This window comes from Rhinolophus hipposideros (assembly GCF_964194185.1).
Source record: "Rhinolophus hipposideros genome assembly, chromosome: 3".
NCBI lineage: Eukaryota > Metazoa > Chordata > Mammalia > Chiroptera > Rhinolophidae > Rhinolophus > Rhinolophus hipposideros.
Window position 1 is genome coordinate 39,979,933 of NC_138049.1, and position 22,092 is coordinate 40,002,024.

The 22,092-nt window shown below is 36.6% G+C and overlaps 1 protein-coding gene across 4 annotated transcripts in view; it reads right to left on the reverse strand.

Moving 5' to 3' along the window:
* The window catches only part of SLC35F1 (solute carrier family 35 member F1), a 385,011-nt gene that overhangs the window by 144,100 nt on the left and 218,819 nt on the right, over positions 1–22,092 (reverse strand). For 3 of the 4 annotated variants that reach the window (XM_081038689.1, XM_081038691.1, XM_081038692.1), the window contains exon 2: positions 8,961–9,136. In XM_081038689.1, the coding sequence (XP_080894815.1) occupies positions 8,961–9,136 (176 nt within the window). Of the gene's footprint in view, positions 1–8,960; positions 9,137–9,253; positions 9,285–22,092 lie in introns of those variants that run through there. The other variant, XM_081038690.1, reaches the window with a different exon arrangement.

Consider the following 22,092-nt stretch of genomic DNA (forward strand, 5'->3'; position numbering starts at 1 on the left):
AGTGAGTTCCCTCACTCACATTAGACACCATAGAGGTAAGACAGCATCTAAAATGCCTCCTCTTTTTGATGCCTCTATGAATCACACCAGTGCCTACTCTGACATCCAGCAACAAGGAGAACATAAATGCTGGAATAATGCAGAGTGCTCATGGTGGAATGTATTCAAATTAAGGGTTACATGTGTGAAATCCAACTTGCTGGAGAGAAGAATCAATATTTATTAAGCAAATCTAATTATGGCAGATCAGATTCATTGAATGCTTTTTCTATGCCTGACACTGATAGTTTTCCAAATGCATCACCACCTCATTAATCCACACAAAACCTGCAAGACAGTTATTATTATTGTCCTGACTTACAAAATGAAGAAATGCAACGTAAGCTATGAAAACTTACTGGAATGACTCAATGGCCGTTGAGTGTTGATTGAATTGAGAAACAGAAAAAGTTCTAGACCTTAATTGTTTAAAATTATATTTTAATTTAGTAAACTTAAGTAATAATTCTAAATATGATTCTTAAAGATAGATGTTTTATAGACATGACTAATTAGGAAGTTAGAGGCAAAAAGTAAGTAATATTTATTCTGTTTCACAGAAAGAAGGGTCAAATAGTACCAAAAAATGGTCAGAAACAAATTCTGATCGCATTTTCTTTTATTTGGGAGCCATTTCCCCTCTTTTTTTCTCTCATATAGGTCACTAAAGGAGTCAGGTCTCTCCAACTTGTAGTCAGAAGCCACCATTTGCAAGCATTACATTTAAATTTGGTGAGATACGTGATCCTTTTCCTGTCCTCAAAAATCTCAGGAATTGAAACCAGTGAAACCAGATGCTTAAAAATTGCATAGATAGGGAATGCTGATCTAAAGATAATCACAATGCAATCCTGTGAAGAAAAAGAAAAATGTGGTTTTTTAATATATTTTTTCTTTTTCCCTGAAAATCTCCTGTAGCAGACTGCAATAGTGTCTGCAAGATGGCTAACTGCTGAGTCTCTGATTTAATGAAAACTTAGGGAAAGCAATTCGGTTCACTGCAGGAACTGCTTTGTTCTTCCATTATGATTCTTTTTTAATGAGAAAGATGATTGTAAGGATAAACTCTATTCCTCTGAATTTTTACACTAATTACATAAAAAGCATTATTTTGGCAGAAGGGGACTTATCTCCTTCAGGCAATACAGTTATCATCTTGTAACCACCCTTCAATCTCCCCCATGAATGCTAGAGCGTGCCAGGAATGAGCACTGCTCCATGCCAGCGCTCAGCATGGAAAGATGAACACTTAAAGATTTTGAGAATTAACAGCCAACAGGGACTCCAGATAAAACAGAAAGATAATACTTCCCTCCAGCTTATATGCTGTTTGGAATGAAAGAATCAGAGGGCATCCGTTAATAAAGTATATGGTACGGGAAATGAGGGATGTTTAAAAAGTGTACAAGTATGGGTGTGTGCGTATGCGTGTAAGTTTTCATGAGGATTCATTAAGAGAAGATGGTTTTACATATTCATCTCATTTTCCTTCACTCTAAAAGTCACCTATAGTGCTAAGTGATATTGAAAGTTCTGGGTAAGTTATTATTCTGTTTGAGATTCATCTACTTTAGCACAACAGGACATGTGCTGTTGGATATTATAAGTTCGATTAAGACTGTGGAACACTTGATTTGGTGCAAAATCACCCTCTAAGCACTGCATATGTATGGAATGTGTGTACTTTTCCATTGTTTAAGGGATTACGAGCTTGATCAATAACAGTTTCTGTCCCTCTAGCAAGTTCCTTGGGTTACGTACATTTTGGGGGGAAACTGTACTCATTCTTGTGGTCTGATAGCATGCTAAAACAAAGTAGGAAGTTTTAATGATCTTCCTAACATCCAAAAGTGACTGAAGAAATAGCTACATATTGGAAACTGAGCCCAATGATACATTCTTTATGTCATTGTGGCAACCACGGACTGATAGTAAAGAGTCAATTCTCTGTCCCCCTCAACCCCCCGCCTTTGGTCAGGAGTATTACAGCATAATTTACATGTAACAAAATTCACTCCTTTTAAGTGTACAGTCTGAAGAGTTTTGATACATGCATACAGCAATGTAACCTCTACAACAATCAAAATATAGAGCACATTCACATCACCTCCCAAAGTCCCTCGTGTCCCTTTGCAGTCAATCTCCTCCTCCCTGCTCCCAGTCTCTGGCAACCACTGCCCTATTTTCTACCTTAGTAGTTTTGCCTTTTCCAGAACATCACAGTACAATGCATTACAGGATTATGCAATGTGTATGTAAGCTTTCATGCCTGGCTTCTTGCACATAGCATGTTTTTGAGATTAATCCATACCATTGCACATATCAGTCGCTTATTCCTTTTGATGGCTGAGTGTACTCCATTGTATGAATTTACCACAATTTGTTTATCTTTTCACAAGTTGATGAGCATTTACAATTTTTGGTGATTGTGAATAAAGTTGCAACGGATATTTGCATACAGTCCTTTGTATGAACATTATGTTTTCATTTCTCTTAGAAGAATGTGATTGATAGGTTGTATGGTAAGTGTATTTTCACTTTATATGAAACTGCCAAGCTGTTTTCCAAAGTGTCAGTTCATTCTGCATTCCCAGTAGCAGTACATGAGGGTTCCAGTTGCTCCCTATACTGGCAGGCAGTTTTGCTAGAACTGGATTCTAATTTTCTCCTGTGATTGTTCTCTACCAATTCCCAGCATGGTTTGTATGTGAACCCTCAACTCCCTTTTCTTTCCCTTTCCCTGACAACATTAGCATAATTCCCATGGAATGTCTACCAAGGATACATCTCAGAAGTAAAACCTTTCTATACTATGGGGGCTAAAACTCCACGATCACGTTTAAGAGGCAAAAATAAATGCAACTTGACAAGCAATAGGAATGGAGGTTTGCCAAGTAATTTCCCACAAGGGAGGCTTTTGATGAAGCTCCAATGCATACTACCTCACACAGACTTAGGTAAGTGACACTAATATTTCCCCCATGACTCCCAAGGGAGTTATAATTCAGTGTTTACATTTGCCAAGTGCTTTCGTATTCTGCCAACCCATTAACAATCCCTTCTCAATGATTTAGTCAAGGTTATCCAGAGAGTTGGAAACTGAGCTGTGCACGAGCAGAACTAGGGCTTCTGCTCCGAGAAAATCCTGGCTTCTGCTTTAACTCTTTTCACTGTTCTCGCCTGTGTTTTTGAGCAAAGAAAATTCCAAAAAACGCAAGGGGCCAAGATTCACAGAGGCAGAGCAATACTAACAGAACTGGGAAGGTGAGATCTCCAGGTGACTCTAAGGTCTAACATACTGTGAATACCAGATTCTTAAGCTTCCAAGACTCTGTGTAGCTCTTTGAGAGGTCAATATTATTTTGTATGAAGTCTTTCATTTCCTCTAATGACATATGTACTTTTAATCTTGCAACATTGGCAATTGAGAATTTAGTCTATGTAACTGTATAAAAGTATAGTCTGCAGAGAATCAATGTGAAGGCTGTCTGGGATTAGAAGGGGCCATAATTACCTTCTGATGAATGCTTCTCCAGCCACCACCAAAATGAGGAATACTTTTTGGGCACAAATTCTGGGACGAACATTCATTTAAAAAGCTGAGGCCTGTGGGACTGGAGCATTGGGCTATGAGCTGCATCCATCTGTTGTATGTAGAAAAGGCTGTCATTTTTATATATTTCTCTCATCTCTCCTGCCCTACTTGAGTACTCTGCGGGGGGGGGGGGACACGATGGAGATGGGGCGTCATCGCTTGAAATACTTGAGCTGAGTTCATTTCTTCAGCCTCCCCACTTAGAACCAAAATTTAAAACTAGATCTCTAGGATTTCTGTCCTCTGAAATTTAATGGTCAAAATGAAAATATTTCTCATGAAAAGTAAGGCAAACATTTACTTTTCAGTGTTGTCTCTTCAGAAAAAAATAATCAAAGAGAGTACACATGGCAATGTTTTTATGAGTGCACTGTTAGAGACTTGTTTCATTTTCACACTGACTCAAAGAAATATATAAATGATTCAATAAATACTTTAATGTCTATGTTTCAAGAATTTGCTGCAAAGTAAAATGCACGCAATGATCATCAAATGGCTTTTAGCTGGAAGCTTGTCTTCTATTTGAAATTGGAAGAGCTTATAAACATATCTTTCAATGAAAAAGCGAAACTTATAAAACCAGTCACCAGGACTATATCTAATGATGATCAACGGTAGCAACATTTTCTTTTCTTTCCAGGGCATGCATATAAAAAGAAGCAGACATTTCTCATTCTTGTTCATGATTTAATCACTGACACTCATTTTTTTCACCACCATATTTTGAGGAAGAAAACAAGGAATGAAAGGTTTTTTTTGTTTTGTTTTGTCTTGACTCTTATCATCCTGCCTTTGCCCCACAATCCCTACTACCCTCATCACTGAGTAAATTGTTGAAGCAAAAATAAAGAGGAATTAGAGAGACAAGAACTGACAAAAATGGCAGAAGAAGAAAAGGAGGAAGAAATTACTATTTAAAAACTTTGTGGTTTATACACACTTAGAAATTAAAAATTGCCAATAGAGGAACCATAGGCATCTATTATTGAAGAACTGCTGAAAGTAGTTCTGAGAAGCAGTAGGATTCTTGTAATAGCTGATAAGAAAAAGCTCATGGACAAAAAGCTTGATGACATATTTTTTTCTTGATAAGAAACATATACTATTTTCACCTTTATTTTTAAAAGCCTGTCATATTTCTTGCTTTCACAACACCGATGGGATTTGTTTCAGTTGGACTTCAAACTGTTCATCGCTCCTCTTTATAGAGTCTTTGCATTTTGTGTTTCTCTGCTTCGTAATTTCAGCTAGCATTACATGGAATTTTAACGAAAAAAAGTAGATAAAAAGAAGAGTCTTCTTGTGAGAATTTCCTTGGCCAATCAAAAAGGTTTTGGAAGCCTCACTATATTTTCCTAGTTATAGTCTTGTGAGATAATATGTAATATATATTGTGCAATATATTGTGCACAATATATATTGTGCAATATATAATATATATATATATAATATATACATATATTATATATATATATATATTTTTTTTTTTCCCTGCCCCTAGTTCCTGGTACAAAATTCCTAAAACTCTCGTGATTACCTTAGTGATAAGCACACTAGGAACATCTTTTGTTCTAATATTTGGCCTTTCCCCTAGTTCCTGACACTGTTCCTAAATCCCTCGGAATTTCCAGGGTGATAGGAATGTCTTCTGTTCTAATGAGGTGACTCCAGGTGGTTCCTGGGTGGAGCTGCTCTCCAGAAAGTCCAAGCCATGATTAGAAGCTTAGAATTTTTAGCCTCACTTCTCCATTCTCCAGAGAGGGGCGAGGGGCTGGAAATGGAGTTAGTGGTTGATCATGCCTCTATACAAATCCCCAAAGTACAGGGTTCAGACAGTGTCGGGGTGAACACGTGGAGGTGCTGGGAGAGTAGTGTGTCCAGAGAAGGTATGGAAGCTGCACATATCTTGCCTTACCCATATCCTCCATTTGGCTGTTCACCTACATCCTTCCTCATATCCTTTTATAATAAACTGGTCAACAGTAAGTAAACTGTTTTCCTGAGCCCTGTAAGAGGCTCTAGTAAATTAACCAAGCCTGAGAAGCAGATTGTGAGAAACTTCGATTTATAGCCTATCAGTCAGAAGTAATTGGCATCTGAATAAGGGGAAGCAATCTCCTGGGACTGAGCCCTTAACTGTGGGATATGTGTCGGAAATGAGTTAAATTGTAGGACCCCCAGCTGGGGTAGCAGAACTGCACGGTGTGGGAAAAACCTGCACACACTTAGCGTCAGAAATGTTAAGTGTGGTAATAGTGTGAGAATAAAGGAAAGTCACACAGAAGGAGGACTGAGTTTTTCTTTCTAATTCTTGACCCTACTTTGTGCATACAATTCAACTGATCCATTTTAATTGCCTGAATAACTTCTCAAAAGTGGTTACAATGAACCTGTTGAAGTAATAGCTATCTAAATTGAATCTACAGCTTCAATCTTGATACAATGTCAATGGAACTAATATTTTGAAGTACAGTTCGTTTTACAAAATTTATTACTGAAGTTCTTTGTTATGAGATTTTTTTTTTGAATTTTATAATCATCTAGAATAAAAACTAGGCTCCAATTAAGGACAGTGCAAGACTTAAAACTTGTTCAACAAGATACAATTTTTTAAAGGAAGATGTACTCAGATTTCTATAGGAACTAATGAATAATCAGGGGCAAGTTCAAAACTCCAGTTTGAACTGGAATTATACTGGAACTGCTACGAGAACCTGTTGCAGGGCAATGCAAATTCAATAAAGAGAATACCTTTAACTTTCGAGTCAAATTTCCACAAGGCGTTTGTAATCACGTCACCCTTAATGCTCTTGAAGGGATTCTTGCCCTGATTACATTGTGTTCACATGTAACAATCATAATTTTTTAGAAGTTGTATTATTAAAATTATAAAGAGAGATTTGTTTAAAGATATGTTCCTGAGTAAAATTTCTTGTTATGTGTTCAAAGTGGCATCAAATTTAATATGACAGACCAGCAGGGTAGGGGACAGCTGTGCTGGGAGACCTGGGAAGATGGGCATCTTGCTGAGTCCTAATCTGCAGCCCTTTTGGGGAGAGCTGTCAGGAGCACTGGGAAAGGAAGGGGGACTGTGGTTATGACAGCACTTCCCTTGCACACACCAGACTTGCCTCTGCTCATTGCTCTGTTCATTCCCTCTCAAATCCTCAGGTGCATGAGGAAAGAGATTATTATGTTTCAGGAACATAGTACTGCATCAGCCTCCACAAAATTAACACAATTACTATGTTGATTTCCAGATGTTAGCTTAATGCCAGCCTATTAAAACTTCTAAAGATGAAGACTAAAACAAACAAACATTCTGAATAAACACCCAAATAAAGATATGTCAGCAAAGTTAGCAATAATCTGAGGCAATGGCAAAAAATCTCCAGATCGAGCCTTTTAGAAATGGATTCTCTCCATCACTGATAGAGAGACAGAATTTCCTCAGGCCCTCTTCAGTCCTCTTTCCAAAGAGCCTCAAGATTCCTTGCTGCTCCTAGTTGTCAGCCTCTTTGAGTGGTACCGCCTTCTCCCCACCCACGGCACTGAGACCATATCCTCTTGACTTCACTGCTATGCCTCACCAGACCTTGCTTCCAGGGCTGGTTTCTTATTCAGGAGAAACCCTCCTTTTGCTCAAAAGTATCTCTCTTTCTCTTCTTGTCTCCCCTGGACCTCACCTGGTGAAAGCAGGGTGGTCCAGAAAGGCACACAGCCCTGACATTCAGTGGACCTTGGATCTTTACACTTCCTAGTTCCATAGCCTGGAGCCAGTTCCCAAGGCTGATGAAACCTCAGTATTCTCACTTCGAAAACTTTTTATAATAATACCTATTTCCTTTGATTGAAGGACTAAAAGAAAGAATTCACATACATGGTGCCTGGTACATTATAAAGGCTCAATAGAACATATTATTATTAACTTTAAGTCTTTTGCTACATTAAGTTTTCTAAGATTTTCTGTCTCTATCTGTGACTGTGAAATTATTCTGTTTCTTAGAATGGCTTGATTTTACTTTTGTCCTGATGCAGGCTTTTTTAAATTTCTGGACTCCTAGAAAGTGAGATGGACAAGAACTCAAAGACTAGTTAAAACTCACCTTCTCATAGTCTGGAATGTTTGGTTCTAAAATACTCTAGAGAAGATAAACTTACCACTTTCCTGTGAATTTTCTTTTTTTTTTGGTAATACTAAAGTATTGCAAAATTGTCTTACATTTAATCTTATTATTCTTATTTCTACTCCTTGTACTGGGCTAATTAAAACAAACACTGATAATACATATTTTTGAGAACTAAATGAAATTATCTTTTCCAATACTTTAAATATATCCAAAGTTATACTACAATTCAGTCCCAACTTGTTCATTTTTATTTTCCCTCTAAGAGGAAATCGAGTACTGGACAAATCATTATAATTAAGAAATATTATTCTGGACAGAAATCCAAATAAAAAATGTAAAAACTAAACACTGATAAACAGTTCTTATAAAAGTTTCAAAAAAAGTATGACTAGTACAATTAATGTATACAGCTATTCATGTATCCTTATTTATTACTAAGGTCTATAATTGTCTTCAAACATGTTTATGATTATTTTTCAATGCATAGTTTACAGTCAACAGTTACTTTGGGGGGAAATTGTTGGCAATTTCTGGGTCATAGATAAGAGTGTACACACAAGTCCAGTGGTATAACCATAAGGCTCTGAGGTACACTCTGCAGAGATACACTCCAAGGATTTCAACTGCAATTGCCCCCTAAAAAGTTTCTCTTGCATTGACTCTTAGAGGACTTGCTGTATTGCCTTAGCTATTTTAAGTTCAGACAGACCATCTCACCTGTCCATTTGTGGTAGTTTTCTTTATTTTCTCCTTTGCTATTACTAGAGTTGTCTGTGTTTACGATTTTTATCTTTCCTGTGTCACTTTCTCCAAGAACATATATTTGTCTGTAATTCTTAGGGCTTTCTTCACTTAAGACAGCTGCATAGGCCTATTCCAGGTTCCAGGGAAGTATTCTGTTTAGATTCAGAGGGGTACAAGGAGTGTTAACAGGAATTCAAATAGTGAGCAATTGTCCATTTCTGCCTATACACGCATTTCCTACTTCCTACTGAATTCACATAACGTAAGCTTCTTTCTGATTTATTCATTCATTTTGCTTACTGGATGACTGCAACACAGAAAAGTGAGATTTGGAGTTTTGAATTGTCTTATGATGCTGTGAATGAAAAAGTTATCTGGCCATGGCTCATCACTCTTCCTGATGTTTGTAAAAGAGAAACCAAGCTATATTCCAGGTGTATTTGCATGCTTACCTTGTCTGACAGCGAGTGTGGTGGTATAGACCAAGAAGAGAAGGATGTAATTGAGGAAACTCTGGAAGACTGGTGTATTGGCATGGAAATCTTCTGACAGGTACTTGCTGGTCAAGCCAATTCCACAAATAAGGAGGGATAACACCTGGCCCAGAGCCACGGAGATTAACATCTCCCTGGGAAATAAAGAGAAACACAGTAAAGATCAGCAGGAAGTTTGTTAAAACAGTAACAGTTAAAATGTATTGAGCACTTGTGCTGTTCATTGGGCTAAGTGCAATAAATAGTCTTACTTTGAATCCATCATAGAAATCCTCTGAGGAAGGTGCGATTGTTATTGAGGTTTTACAGGGGAAGAAACCAAAGCTTAGAGCGGTGAAACATTTGTCTGCAGTTACATAACTCAGAAGTGGTAAAACTCGGATTTGAGATGAAATCTCTCCAAGTGATCCTGGCTTCTAGTCACAGCATTCCAGAGACTATGGGGGAAAATGAACACTATCCTGATGCCCACTATAATATTAACTAACTCTTCAGAACTCTGGGAGAAAACCTGAACGCTAACCAAGAGAGACTATATTCCAACCTTATCCTCAGGTTCCTATACCAATAAAGGAGACTGTTTTCTTTATGGATAGAAATTTTGGATGAAGGAATAGTTAAGTGAATGGGTTGTACAAATACTTGAAAAATCCAGAAGGACCATCTCCATTCTATTCCCAGATTTGGAATCTCTGTTTGATCGAGGAGGCATTAGTAAGCACTAGATTCACTCTCCTTTGCTCAAGTTATAATGGCTTACATATTAAAACTGTCATTCATGAAGGAAACATGTCAACATCTGTAAATATTTTCTATGGTTTCATCATAGGAAAGGCCCCTGGAGGCCACTGCAGTGGGGACTGGAGGCAAGAGCCAAGGGGTTCATTTTGCATGGGAATTATGGTCACTTATACATGCATGCTCCGACACAGGAAGAGCCCCTGGAAACGCAAAGCAGGCTTCTGCCCTGCCCAAAAGAATCATCTGACTTTCTTGGTTTATTTATAGAAACAGCTATATAAAATAAGCAAGGAATAGCATTTCTAAACAACAACAACAAAAAAAGCATTAGGCAGAGATTTGCAGTGTTACATATTTCCTACTCCATAAAAGATGTGAATCCATCTTTCTGGAATGGGCACAGAGTCCTGGGCAGACAATTTGGTGATATATTACTTAAAAAAAAGTATCCATCACATTTTGTTCACTCCTGAATTCAATCTTTATAAAGGAGTCAAAGAGATATTTTTAAACATGTAAGTTTAAAATGTCAGTCTGCAGCTTAAAATCCTACAACAATGCAGTGATGTGTAAGGCCTGTGGTAGACGGTATACAAAGATGGCTGCCAACATTTCCTCCCACCCTTCTACATTCATACTACATTCATACATTCATACTACATTCATACATTCATACTCCCCAGAGGGAGGTGGAGTCCATTTCTCCTTTTCTGGAAGCTGAGCTGGTCTTGTGACTTGCTGTGACCAACAGAATGTAGAAGAAGGGATATCATGTGACTTCTGGGCCTAAGCTTTAAGAAGCTTGGCAGCTTCCATTTTTTTGCCCTGTTAGGGTTCAGCTTCCATGTGAAAAAAAACCTGAGTTAGACTAATAAATATTGAAAAACCATGTGAAAAGAAAGAGACCCGGCCAGCCACCGGTGCCTTAGCTGAAATGCCAGACATGTGAGTAAGGATCTTAGATCCTCTCGCCCCCCGGGGAACTGTGCCAGCCTGTGGCACATGGAACAGAGATGAAACATCCCCAGAGATTGCTGCCTAATTGGAGAACTGTGAGAAATAATCAATGGCTGTTGTTTTAGGGGATGAAGTTTGCAGTAGTTTGTTAGGCAGAAACGATCACTGAAACAAAGCCGTAAATGTCCTCCCTCTGCTCCTAAAGCACCCCTGGAGCTTTACCTCCTCTTCTGCCATTGTGTGCCCCCAAGGGAACTACTCCCCCAGAGCTCCAGCCCTGCACAATGCCGTGGGCTTCAACAAGGAGTCATGGTCTTCGCTGCCTGCGTGCCTTTGCACGCATTATTTCCACAACGTTCCTCCTGCCTTTGTCAGTCTGACTCCCACTCATCTTTCACGATCCAGCTTGCTTTTACGTCACCCTCTGTGAGAAGTCTTCCCTGCCCTCTCTTCCCTGGGATGCATCTCCTTCTCTTCCACCTCAGTGTATTATACTTACAGCTTCTACACCTTCTGTGCCCCGGCCCCACCATCACCACCCAGACTGTGAAGCTTATACAATGCTCTTCCTGGTATCTATAACGGAGAAATACCAGTCAGAGGAAGCAGAAAATGGAGACGTTCAAAGACAGTGCAGACGTAGAACTAGTTAACATGGCGCGGTTTGTTGAAATGGAAGGGTGATATATTTCTTTTTCCACGCAGAGATAAAGAGAAGTACCAGAATTAACTGAAAGGTTTTTAAACTGGCCTAAGAGAAGTATTAGATAACAAAAATTACTAACAAAAATCACGTTAAGGACAAAGAACAAACTGATGGTTTCCAGGTGGGAGGCGGGTTAGGGGACTGTGTGAAAAAAGGGAAGAGATTAAGAAGTATAAACTGGCAGTTACACAACAGTCACAGGGATGTATGTACAGCACAGAGAATGTGGTCAATAATAGTGTAGTAACTATGTATGGTGTTAGGTGGGTACTAGACTTACCAGACGGATCACTTAGTTATATAAACATCTAACCACTATGCTGTACACATGAAACTGATACGATATTGAATGTCAACTGCAGCTGAAAAATAAAAATAATGTTTGAAAAATCATGATAAGGAGCTGGTTTTAGTAGGAAAATAAATTAAATTTGATAAACTTGATATATTAAATTTGAGCTGCCAGATGAACTTCCGACTGATCCAGCAGTATTAGAATCATGGAATCAGAGTTGGATAGGGAGGTTAACCAGGAGATAAATATGGGAGGTTATACACATAAGAGTGATGGCTAAAGTACTGTAAATTGATACCACCAAGGAGGGGAGAATAGGAGAGAGAATAAGAGGGCCTAGGGAAAATTCTTGGGGAATCTCCAGACTGGGGCTACAGGAGAAAGAAGAGGCACATCATTGGAGTCGGAAGTGGTTAAAAAGCCACTTTCCTGGAAGATCAGGAAAGTTCTTGGTGTTAAGGAAGCCAAGGAAACAGAGACTTTCGTGGAGGGAATAGTTGTAATAGTAAATGTTGCTTAGAGGGTAGAGAGAATGAGGACTGATGGGAGATGATTTGTAGTCATGGCCAGCCTTTGAAAAATCAGTTTTTACTGAGTGAAGAATATCAGAGCGATACTGGTGTCATAGAAATTAAGGGAACACAGAATTTCATGGAGGGGATAGTTAGTGGTGAATACATGGTCAGAGAGTAAGAGAAATAAAGTTGTCGACTTTGAAGAAATTTGAAGAATTCAGAGAATTATTTGAAGAAGTTTGATCTAATCACCACATAACAATAACAATGCTAGTTAAAAAAATAACATGTAAAATGATTTAAAATTAATTTACATGGGATTCATGACTATCCTCTCATAGGGTCACTCTTGATTATTTGCATAATAACTCACATCCTTAAGTAGAAGAGAAATGGGGAGAGTTACAGCTCATATACCAGAGAGTTGTCCCTGAAACTGAGTTGTGTATGGAGTGTGTCTTCTTGAGAAAAAAAGAGTGAAAACTACTGCTATAACCTCGAAATTGGTACAGCACCTTAATTTACAACCCATGGTATCTGAAACTTTGGCAATATTCTGTGCTTTTCCTGAACAAAATCAAACCACAATAAAAGACAGATTACTTACCTAAGAAAATTAAATTTTTGTCCTTCTGATATATATATGCCATAAACAGCCTTCCTACATGCCAGGCACTACATATGCAAAGATAACTGAGACAATCTTTGTCATTGGGGAGCTAATAAACCAAGATTTTGGAGCTGAGTTCCCAAATATCTTACTGAAAAAATGGAGGCAGGTAAGGTGAAACAATACTAATTCACATTTAATAAGTTTTTAACTATGTGCCAAGTCCTGAGTTTAGACATATATATATATATATATATATATATATTTATATATATGTGTGTGTGTATATATATATGTATATATATACATATATACAATCTTATTATATATAATCTTATTATATATAATATTAATATATATAATATATTAATATTTTATATATATAATATATAATATATAATCTGATTTAATCCTCTAATATTAACATTAATTATAATATTAATATTATATCTATATATAATATAGATAAAATATATATAATCTTATTTAATCCTCACAGTAACTTTATAAGCCAGATATTATTATTGTTCCATTTTATAGATAAATAGACTGATATTTAGGTTAAGCAACTGGCCCAAAGTCACAGAGCTAGCAAGGGGAAGAGATTGGATGGAAACTAGATCAGATGAGTCCACATTTCAACTTCTTAATTACTATGCTATACCATCATTGTGCTGTCAAAAAATACTCTTTGCCCTCAGAAAGGGCACAGAGCACAGTGCTAGGAACCTAAGTAGCTGGACTTCAGAAACATTCTAGGAAAGGTGAAGACAAAAAAAGCCAGCCAGGCTGATTGATGAAAACTCTTCCACCAAGTCATCTGTGATGTGTATCTTTCAACAAAAAGACAAAACAAGCCTATTCTTGTTTCTTCAGCCAAACAAAACAGCAAATCTGCTGTATTCAATTTCTGCTTTTAATTAGAGGCCATGTCATTCAGCTGCTGCTGGTATGATTTGATAGAAGATGTAATTTGTGATTTTATCTGTCATGCTAACAAACATGATTTGTAAAACAGGAAGGAATGGAAAGTCCCTTTTATCAGATTCGCTCATGAGACTGGATACTACTGTAGCTTTTGTTGCAGTCTGCACACCGGAGCTAAGTTACTGGAGTTACCAAAGTAAAATAAATGAGTAAATGAATAAAAATATAAATAAACCTAGATATTGACACTGTTCTTATTCCACCTCCCTACCCCATTCACTATCTTCCTTTCATCAAATTCTCTTTTGTTCTCTTTTATCGCAGGACAATTTTTTTGGTGCTTTGCTTCCAGAATGTTCCCTCTACCATTCTCTTTGTTTTAGGATCTTTTCAGTTTATTTACTGTTGCCTTATTCCTCATACTTTTTCTCCCCATGCGTAACCACCAAATAGATCTGTGGTCCCTTCACCTAACTCCTCATAGTGTTAAAGCACCATCTTCCCCAGAAAGCCTCCCTTGGTCACTCCCTGGTCCCCAAGGCTGAGTGAAGTGTCCTCCTCTGCTCACTCCTGTTTCTCCTTGTACTCCCCATACTGTGCAACTCATAAGCTCCTGAGAAGGAAATGGATTCTATTCATTTCTATGTTTCTGGTACCTTGAGGACTGCTGGGTGGAAAGGAAATAGATTCTTAATAAATACAGAATGAACGAATGAAAAAATTTACAAATGAACAACTATGTATAAATGAAGAGTGAAGTCTTAGAAGATTTGAAAAATGGTTCATTCATCCTATCTTGAAAAACTACTAGCCCAAAAAGACAAAAACAACCTCATTTTTAGTGTATTCCATTTGCTAGTTAGACAATGAGATTAATAAGCTATTTTCTGATGCATTTCTGAACAAGCCTGGTAAGGTGCTATCTTGCAAAAATGATGCTAAATATGGTACAGGGTGAAATTCTGCACAATGAGCTGTTGGTTATTCATGTAGTATATAGAAAAGCACACCAGATGCATTCTAACATAGAATACATAGTTCCCAGAATTTTAGTAGCAGAAATGGAGAGGAGACTATGGTACATATTTTCATCTTTGTTTATGCATTTAAAAGGACACTCAATCCACTTTAAATTCAGAATGACTAGACAATGAAAAATGCATGACTGTCAGGAAAAATAGTACTGCAGGAAGCTGAATACCTGTTCTAATAGAGCCTGTATTCATAAAGACTGATGTAAACATTACCATAAGCACTTGATTCTGTTAAACAGACTTTAGAATCTTGTGAAGAAACATGTGTCATACAAATTAGATAGTCATAATAACAAAATTTCAAGTAAAACTTGTATTGAATCTTTTCTTCCCTTAGTTATAAGTATATGTTTCTTTAAAAAAGGTATGAAAAGTTTCAAGTTACATAATCACATTGCTTTGTAATTCTTTAGTATGAGAGTGAAGCAATTATATCATCATCGTGAATTAGAGCATGTCAACCTTTCTGTGGAGACATCTTCATTGTGATACCTGTACTTGGCAAGTCATGTCAGATCTGAGTCAGCATATGAATTCAGTATGTGTACATAAAGAACACAAGTATACGGCCTTGACTACAAACAATACCGCTGCAATGTGGGAGAAACATCTGTTCTGCTACATTCTCTCACAAGACAGCTGATTTCAGAAGTTAGGACATCAGCTTCTTGAAGCTCTTTGCTGAAAGGTTTTATCACATTCAGTATTAATCAGACTTGTATGTAAAAAGATTCTTAGGCAGGAAGCAAATATACATCTCGAGAGGTTTAACATTAATTGGAGCTGCTTTGTTTCAGATTCTGTGTGGAATTTAATCTCTTCATTGGTTCTGTGGTATCAGTTTTGTTGTTGTTGTTGTTGTTGTTGTTTAGAGGAAACCAAAGAAGCCATGAAGAAGCCCTCCTAAACAATATTTCACTGAGTCTGTGAGGTACTAAGTGTAGGAGACATTTGAAACTTGTGTGAGAGGATGAGTCACAAATGCTCATGCACGCTATGTGATGAATGTCTACAGAAGTGCCACAGAAGAGTGAAAAGGCACTAAGTAGGGAGTGGGAAGCCCCTGGCTCTGGAGGTCCACGAATTAAACTCCACAGTCTCAGGCATCTCCCACTTTGGCTTGGATTCCCTCATGTAAACTATGGATATTATAAGGACAGTATTTTACTTCATGTAAAGTAAGGATGTTGGTGGGTGTGCAAGAAACCTCTTATGCTCCCTTTCAAATCTTCTTGGTCTCATCTGTTTCCAAGGTCTCTGGTCACATACTCTAGCTTCAGTGGCGGCTGCTATGAGCAGCACTGCACACACTACACCAACACTGTGTGGGCACATCCAGCGGCCTCGGGCCTCACGCCCTTACTGTGCACCTGTATCTTCTACTGGGGATTCCATGTTGATGTCGGTGCCTAGTTGGTGCCTGGTTGGTGCCCATTCACCAGCAACCAAGAAGTGCAGAGGAATTATTGCACTTGACCACTACTAAGAAACTAAAATATACAGATAATTTTTTCCTTCTTCCTCCCCTAGGCAGACTGTCCGGAGAAGCAGTCATTTCTGCAGGCTCTCTGAAGATGGTCCTGCCTCATGAAGGGCTCTGCTGAGTACTTTGTGCCCTTGTATTGTCTCTCCCTCCTTCCCTTCTTCACTCCTGCTCCCTGGATTCCAATCCTTAGTAAAGCAGCAGCAAAAACCTCTGCTTTCTGGGAAATGCAGGCTAGGATAATGAGCTTTACATTTCTGTCTACTCCATAATTCTCACTTACTTTTAGGAGATGCTGGTGTGTAATTATCAACTGAAACTGGTATCTTCAACTTTAAAGTCTATTCATTGTGCAAAAGAAAGAAACTAAACCAAAATTAATGCAAAATGGATCAAGGACCTAAATATGAGACCTGAGACAACAAATTGCATAGAAGAAAACATAGGTACAAACTTATGGACCTTGGTCTTAGAGAAGATTTTATGAATTTGACCTCAAAGTCAAGGGAAGTGAAAGCAAAAATAAATGAAAGGGACTATATCAAACTAAAAAGCTTCTGCACTGCAAAAGAAACCATGAACAAGACAAAGAGGCAACCAACTGAATGGGTGAAGATATTTGCAAACAACACCTCCAATAAGGGGCTAATATCCAAAATATATAAATCATACAACTCACCAACAAGAAGACAAACAATACAAATAAAAAATGGGCAGAGGACCTGAATAGACACTTCTCTCAAGAAAACATACAAATGACCAACAGACATATGAAAAGATGCTCAACTTCACTAGCTATTAGGGAAATGCAAATCAAAACCACAATGATACCACCGCACACCTGATGGAATGGCTGTTATCAACATGACAAGTGTGGATGAGGCTGTACAGAAAAAGGAACCCTCATACACTGCTGGTTGGAATGTAAATTGGTACATTCACTATGGAAAAGAGTATGGAAGTTCCTCAAAAAATTAAAAATAGAATTACCATGATACAACTCAGCAATCCCTCTTCTGAGTATCTACCCAAAAAGTCTAAAAACATTTATCCATAAAGATATATGCACTCCTATGTTCGTGATGGCATTATTCATGGTGGCCAAGACATAGAAACAACCCAAGTGTCCTTTAATAGATGACTGGATAAAGAAGATGTGAAAAAAAAAATATATATATATATGTATATATATATATATATATATATATATATATTCACATCTCTATATATATGAATTTATATATATATAAATATATATATACATATATATGTATGAAATGAAATATTACTCAGCCATAAGAAAAGATGAAATAATGCCATTTACAACAACATGGATGAATCCAGAGATTATAATGCTAAGGGAATTAAGTCAGACAGAAAAAGTCAAGAACCATATGATTTCACTCACATGTGGCATATAAAACTGAAAGCAACAAATGAACAAAACCAACAAATAAGCAAAAACTCATAGACACAGACAACAGTTTGTTGTTATCAGAGGGTAAAGGGGGAGGGAGGAAGTAGAAGATGGTAAAGGGGGTCAAATATATGGTGACAGAGATTTGACTTTGGGTGATGAACACATAGCGCAATATACAGATGATATATTATAGAACTGTACACTCGAAACCTATGTAATTTTATTAACCAATGTCACCCCAATAAATTTAATTAAAAAATAAATAAATAATAAATTTTAAAAGTTAAAACTTTTTATCCAGGTAGCAGAAGAGAAAAAATAAAGTCTATTTCTTTTGTGTTTTTGATTAAACTCTTTGGTAGCTGAGTTACCAGCGATGTTTATTCATTATGTGCATACTCTGTGGGTTCTGGAATTATTCCGAGAAATAGATCAGTCAGTAGCATTTGCCAAGGCCTGCTGGGTGCAGGTTATGAGAAAGGAATGTTTGGCACCTGCCTCCAAGATCTTTGAGGGAATGGAAAATAAATAAGTCAAACTATCTGAATAGAGAACATGAAAATACCTACGTACTCCAGTAAGTCTGTATACAACTGCTAAAAGAAATTGGGATAATTTCTGTCTTTAAAATTGTGCAAAACCTATGAGGAAAGGTTTCATGGAGAACATAGTTTTGAATCTTGTTTTGTTTTATACAACCGAAGAGACATAATTTGGTACAGAGATGTCATTCCAGGAAAGAGAATTCTGTGCTGTCTCAGAAGCAGAGACTGACACAAGGAATCACTGAGCTGGCCAGTGAGAATCATAACAGCAGATAATCAACAGCAGAGAATCATAACAGAGATGGGTAAAGAGAAGAAGCAGAAGAACCTAAAGCATAGTAGCGTTTTAATTCAGTAGGAATCATTCTTTAGAATATCTGAGCAAGGAAAGTGAAGTAAACTCCTACTATATAATGTCTCCAAATTTCTCTACTCCCTCCATTAGTTAGAACCAATTCCTGCTTTTATCTTGGGCGGAAAGTTTCAATGAAAGACAAGACTGAAGAATCAGATATATCTCTGTAAGTATGGCATCCTGAAACTCCACTAGCTTCACAATACATCCACCTCTAGCTGAGGCATGCCAGATACACCTACACTTTCATCCCAACTTGCACACCTGCAGTCTTCTAATTCTTGCTCCTTCCAATCTTCAGCATGGCTTTCTATGCATCTTTCAACATTATTTGTCAATAGAAAACTGTGTTTCAGTCTGTGTCACCTTGCTTTTCTTGTGTAATACAGCCATCTTTACAGTGACAGGAAGAAGAGGAATTTCCCCAGCAGTATAGGATTTTGATCATTTATTAATAAGTAAGAAATGTCAATTGAGGCTAATTACACTATTATTAATCCATTTCATGGAATTTTTTAAAGTAATGAGTTGTATGACTTCAAACATAACCTCTTCTCCTCCACATTGCAGATGTTATCTTTATGTTATGATTGCTTAGTTTCTTAATTGCTTGCTAACATTGTCAGGTAATATCTTAAGGCACACTGTTCATTTAGGGCAAAGTCCATCTTTAATAAAAGTGGAAGTCAGTTCATAGTTAAAGTTGTCTGATTGACAATTACAAATTTTACTTAATATTTTTGTTACATATGATTAGATGTCATTGCATGTTTTATTTTGCAACATGGCTGATGTAGACAGGTCAGATTAACAGTAAGAGAAGTTTCAATTGAGACAATTTTTTTGTTATTTATTTATGGTACATTTTGGTATTATTTTTGACTCTCAGCTTTTGTGTAGGAATTTTTTAAGCCAACAATCCTCTTTGTGAAGCTTAGTTATTGAGATGATGTAATTGCTAAATCTTTGAATCAGACCCACCAAAGCTAGATGAAGTCAGGAAGCTATCATGAACCCCCTCTGGTAGCACAACACCCACCCCTCTGTCAGTGAGTCTCATGTAACTTAAAGGCATCAACTATCTAGAGAAGCCAGTCACAAAAGACCACATATTGCAGGATTCCATTTATATGACACGTCCAGAATTACGCAAATCTATAGAAACAGGAAGTAGACAGCTGGTTGTTTAGGACTAGGGGAGTTGATAGCTAAAAGGTATAGGGTTTCTTTTTGAAGTGATATAATGTTCTAAAATTGACTGTGGTGTTATTTGCATATATCTGTATAGTATTTAATACTAACATACTAAAAACCATTGAATTGTACTTTACATAGATGAATTGTATGGTATGTGAGTTATATCACAATAAAGCTGTTATTAAAAAGAAAGAGAAAGAAGGAAGAGAGGAAGGAATCAAATAGAAAAGGAAAAAGATAGAGAAAAGAAAAATAAAATTACACAGTGGTTAAAAAATAAAGTTTCAAAAAAATAAAAAATAAAGTTTCAGTTATCCGATCTACAAATTGAGTGATTGCACCAGGGTCAACTATACATTTTTTAAAATTAGTCAATTTCTTATTGCTTCCACATAAAAAAATAAAAATATATATATATTTCTTTTCACATATAAAATAATGAGATTTTCTTCCCGGATGCTGTGAGATCATCTTGTATTCTCTTTTGAGATGTGTTATCCCACTTTGGAAACAACTAATTTAAAAGATGTTTTTAATTATTAGCTGGGAAGGTAAGACCTTTGTCATCTTCCTTTAGAGAACCAGTACAGTGTCGTAAAATGAGAACATGTTTTGAAAATGAATTTAGATCTTGACGCTGCCACTAACTAGCTGAGATACAAGTTTTTCATCTATAAAGTGAGGATAATAAAATATATCTCGGAGGGCTGTCATAAAGACTAAATGAGATAATTTATATAATCTGCTCATAACAGTATCTGGCTCACAGTAAATACTCAGAATAATAATTCTTATTACCTTTTAGTACAGTTTGGAAGTACCAGTACTCTTATTGAGCACTTAAATCTATCTATATGATTGCATTATGATACATTTTAAAAAAAGAAAACTGGAAAAAATATTGCTAACATGGATCCCAGATTATTTCCTCAAGTTCTGACTAATAAATTTAATCCAAAATTTGGAAAATTTAAAGAAGTCCTGCCCTTCAGAAATTGGGGAAAGAAAGCAAAAAAGAAATGAGAAATACTTAGTCTTACCTGACATCACTATGATGAAACTAACAGATCTTAGGTTTTTTTCTGTTTTGTTTTGTTATTTTTATTTTTTTAATTTTTATTAAAATATAGTGGACATACAATATATTAGTTTCAGGTATACACCATAGTTATTCAATACTTACATACCTAAAGAAGTGATCACCATGATTAGTCCAGCAACCACCTGACAACTTACCACGCTATCACAATATCATTGACTATATTCCCTGTGCTGTACATTATATCCTCGTGACTTATTTGTTTTATACCTGGAAATTTGGACCTCTTATTCCCCTTCACCTTTTTCCCCACTTTTCAAAATTTTTCAATTATAGTTGACATTCAATATTATTTTATATTAGTTTCAGGTGTACAGCATAGTAACAGATCTTACTTTTAAATAGGAACTTCTGATTCGAGTTCTGATATTTTTTAACATCTTGGAGAATAGGAAAGAGGTGAGGATATTTTTAGGTTGACTGTGTTGCTGTTTTCTGTCTTCATTTTAAAAATGACTGACATTTTTCATTACAAAGTGTTTTTAACTTTGTATTTTGAGTTATGTTAGTGAACCTTGAGGCCAAAAGGCAAACATTTAACTTTAAAATCTATTGAATAAATAAAAACAATGAAAGCATCAAGTGGACTAAGATTCACTTTCCTCTAAAATAAAGACCCATGTCAAATTCCATTATTTTATTACATATTTGCCCAATTTGTATGCATGAAGTACAGTGTATTTGAAGTAGAGCAAATTGGGAAAATTAGATTCCACTAAGTACTGAACTTCTCCACACACAATTAAGACCTGCTTGAAAAATGTATAATCAACTAAGATCATCAATTATGCCTTTTGCTTAGAAGAAGACCTAGGAAACTTAGCATAAGCAAGTAGGGAAGCCATGTCTAATTTTAGAAGACAAATGCATCTGGCTTTTGCTTTCAAGTCATAAAAGGATTCTCTGAGTGGAGCCTAACTGACATTTTTCTTCATCATTGTTTGCATCAAAAGATGACTCCAATTGCCATTACGAGGATCTGACAATGAAGGAGTAATTTTATCTCAGTACTTCTGACAGACTGCCTTTAAAAACAAATCAAAATTCAATTTTTGCAGCATGGGCTAGACTTAAGTTATTCTAGAGGGCAAGGTCTTCTATCAAAATTAAAATTCGATATTTACCATAATTATAATGACTGGGAAGGAATTTGATCTGTTAAAATTTCTACTGTAGGGATACTTCTAACAACAACAAAAAATCTAT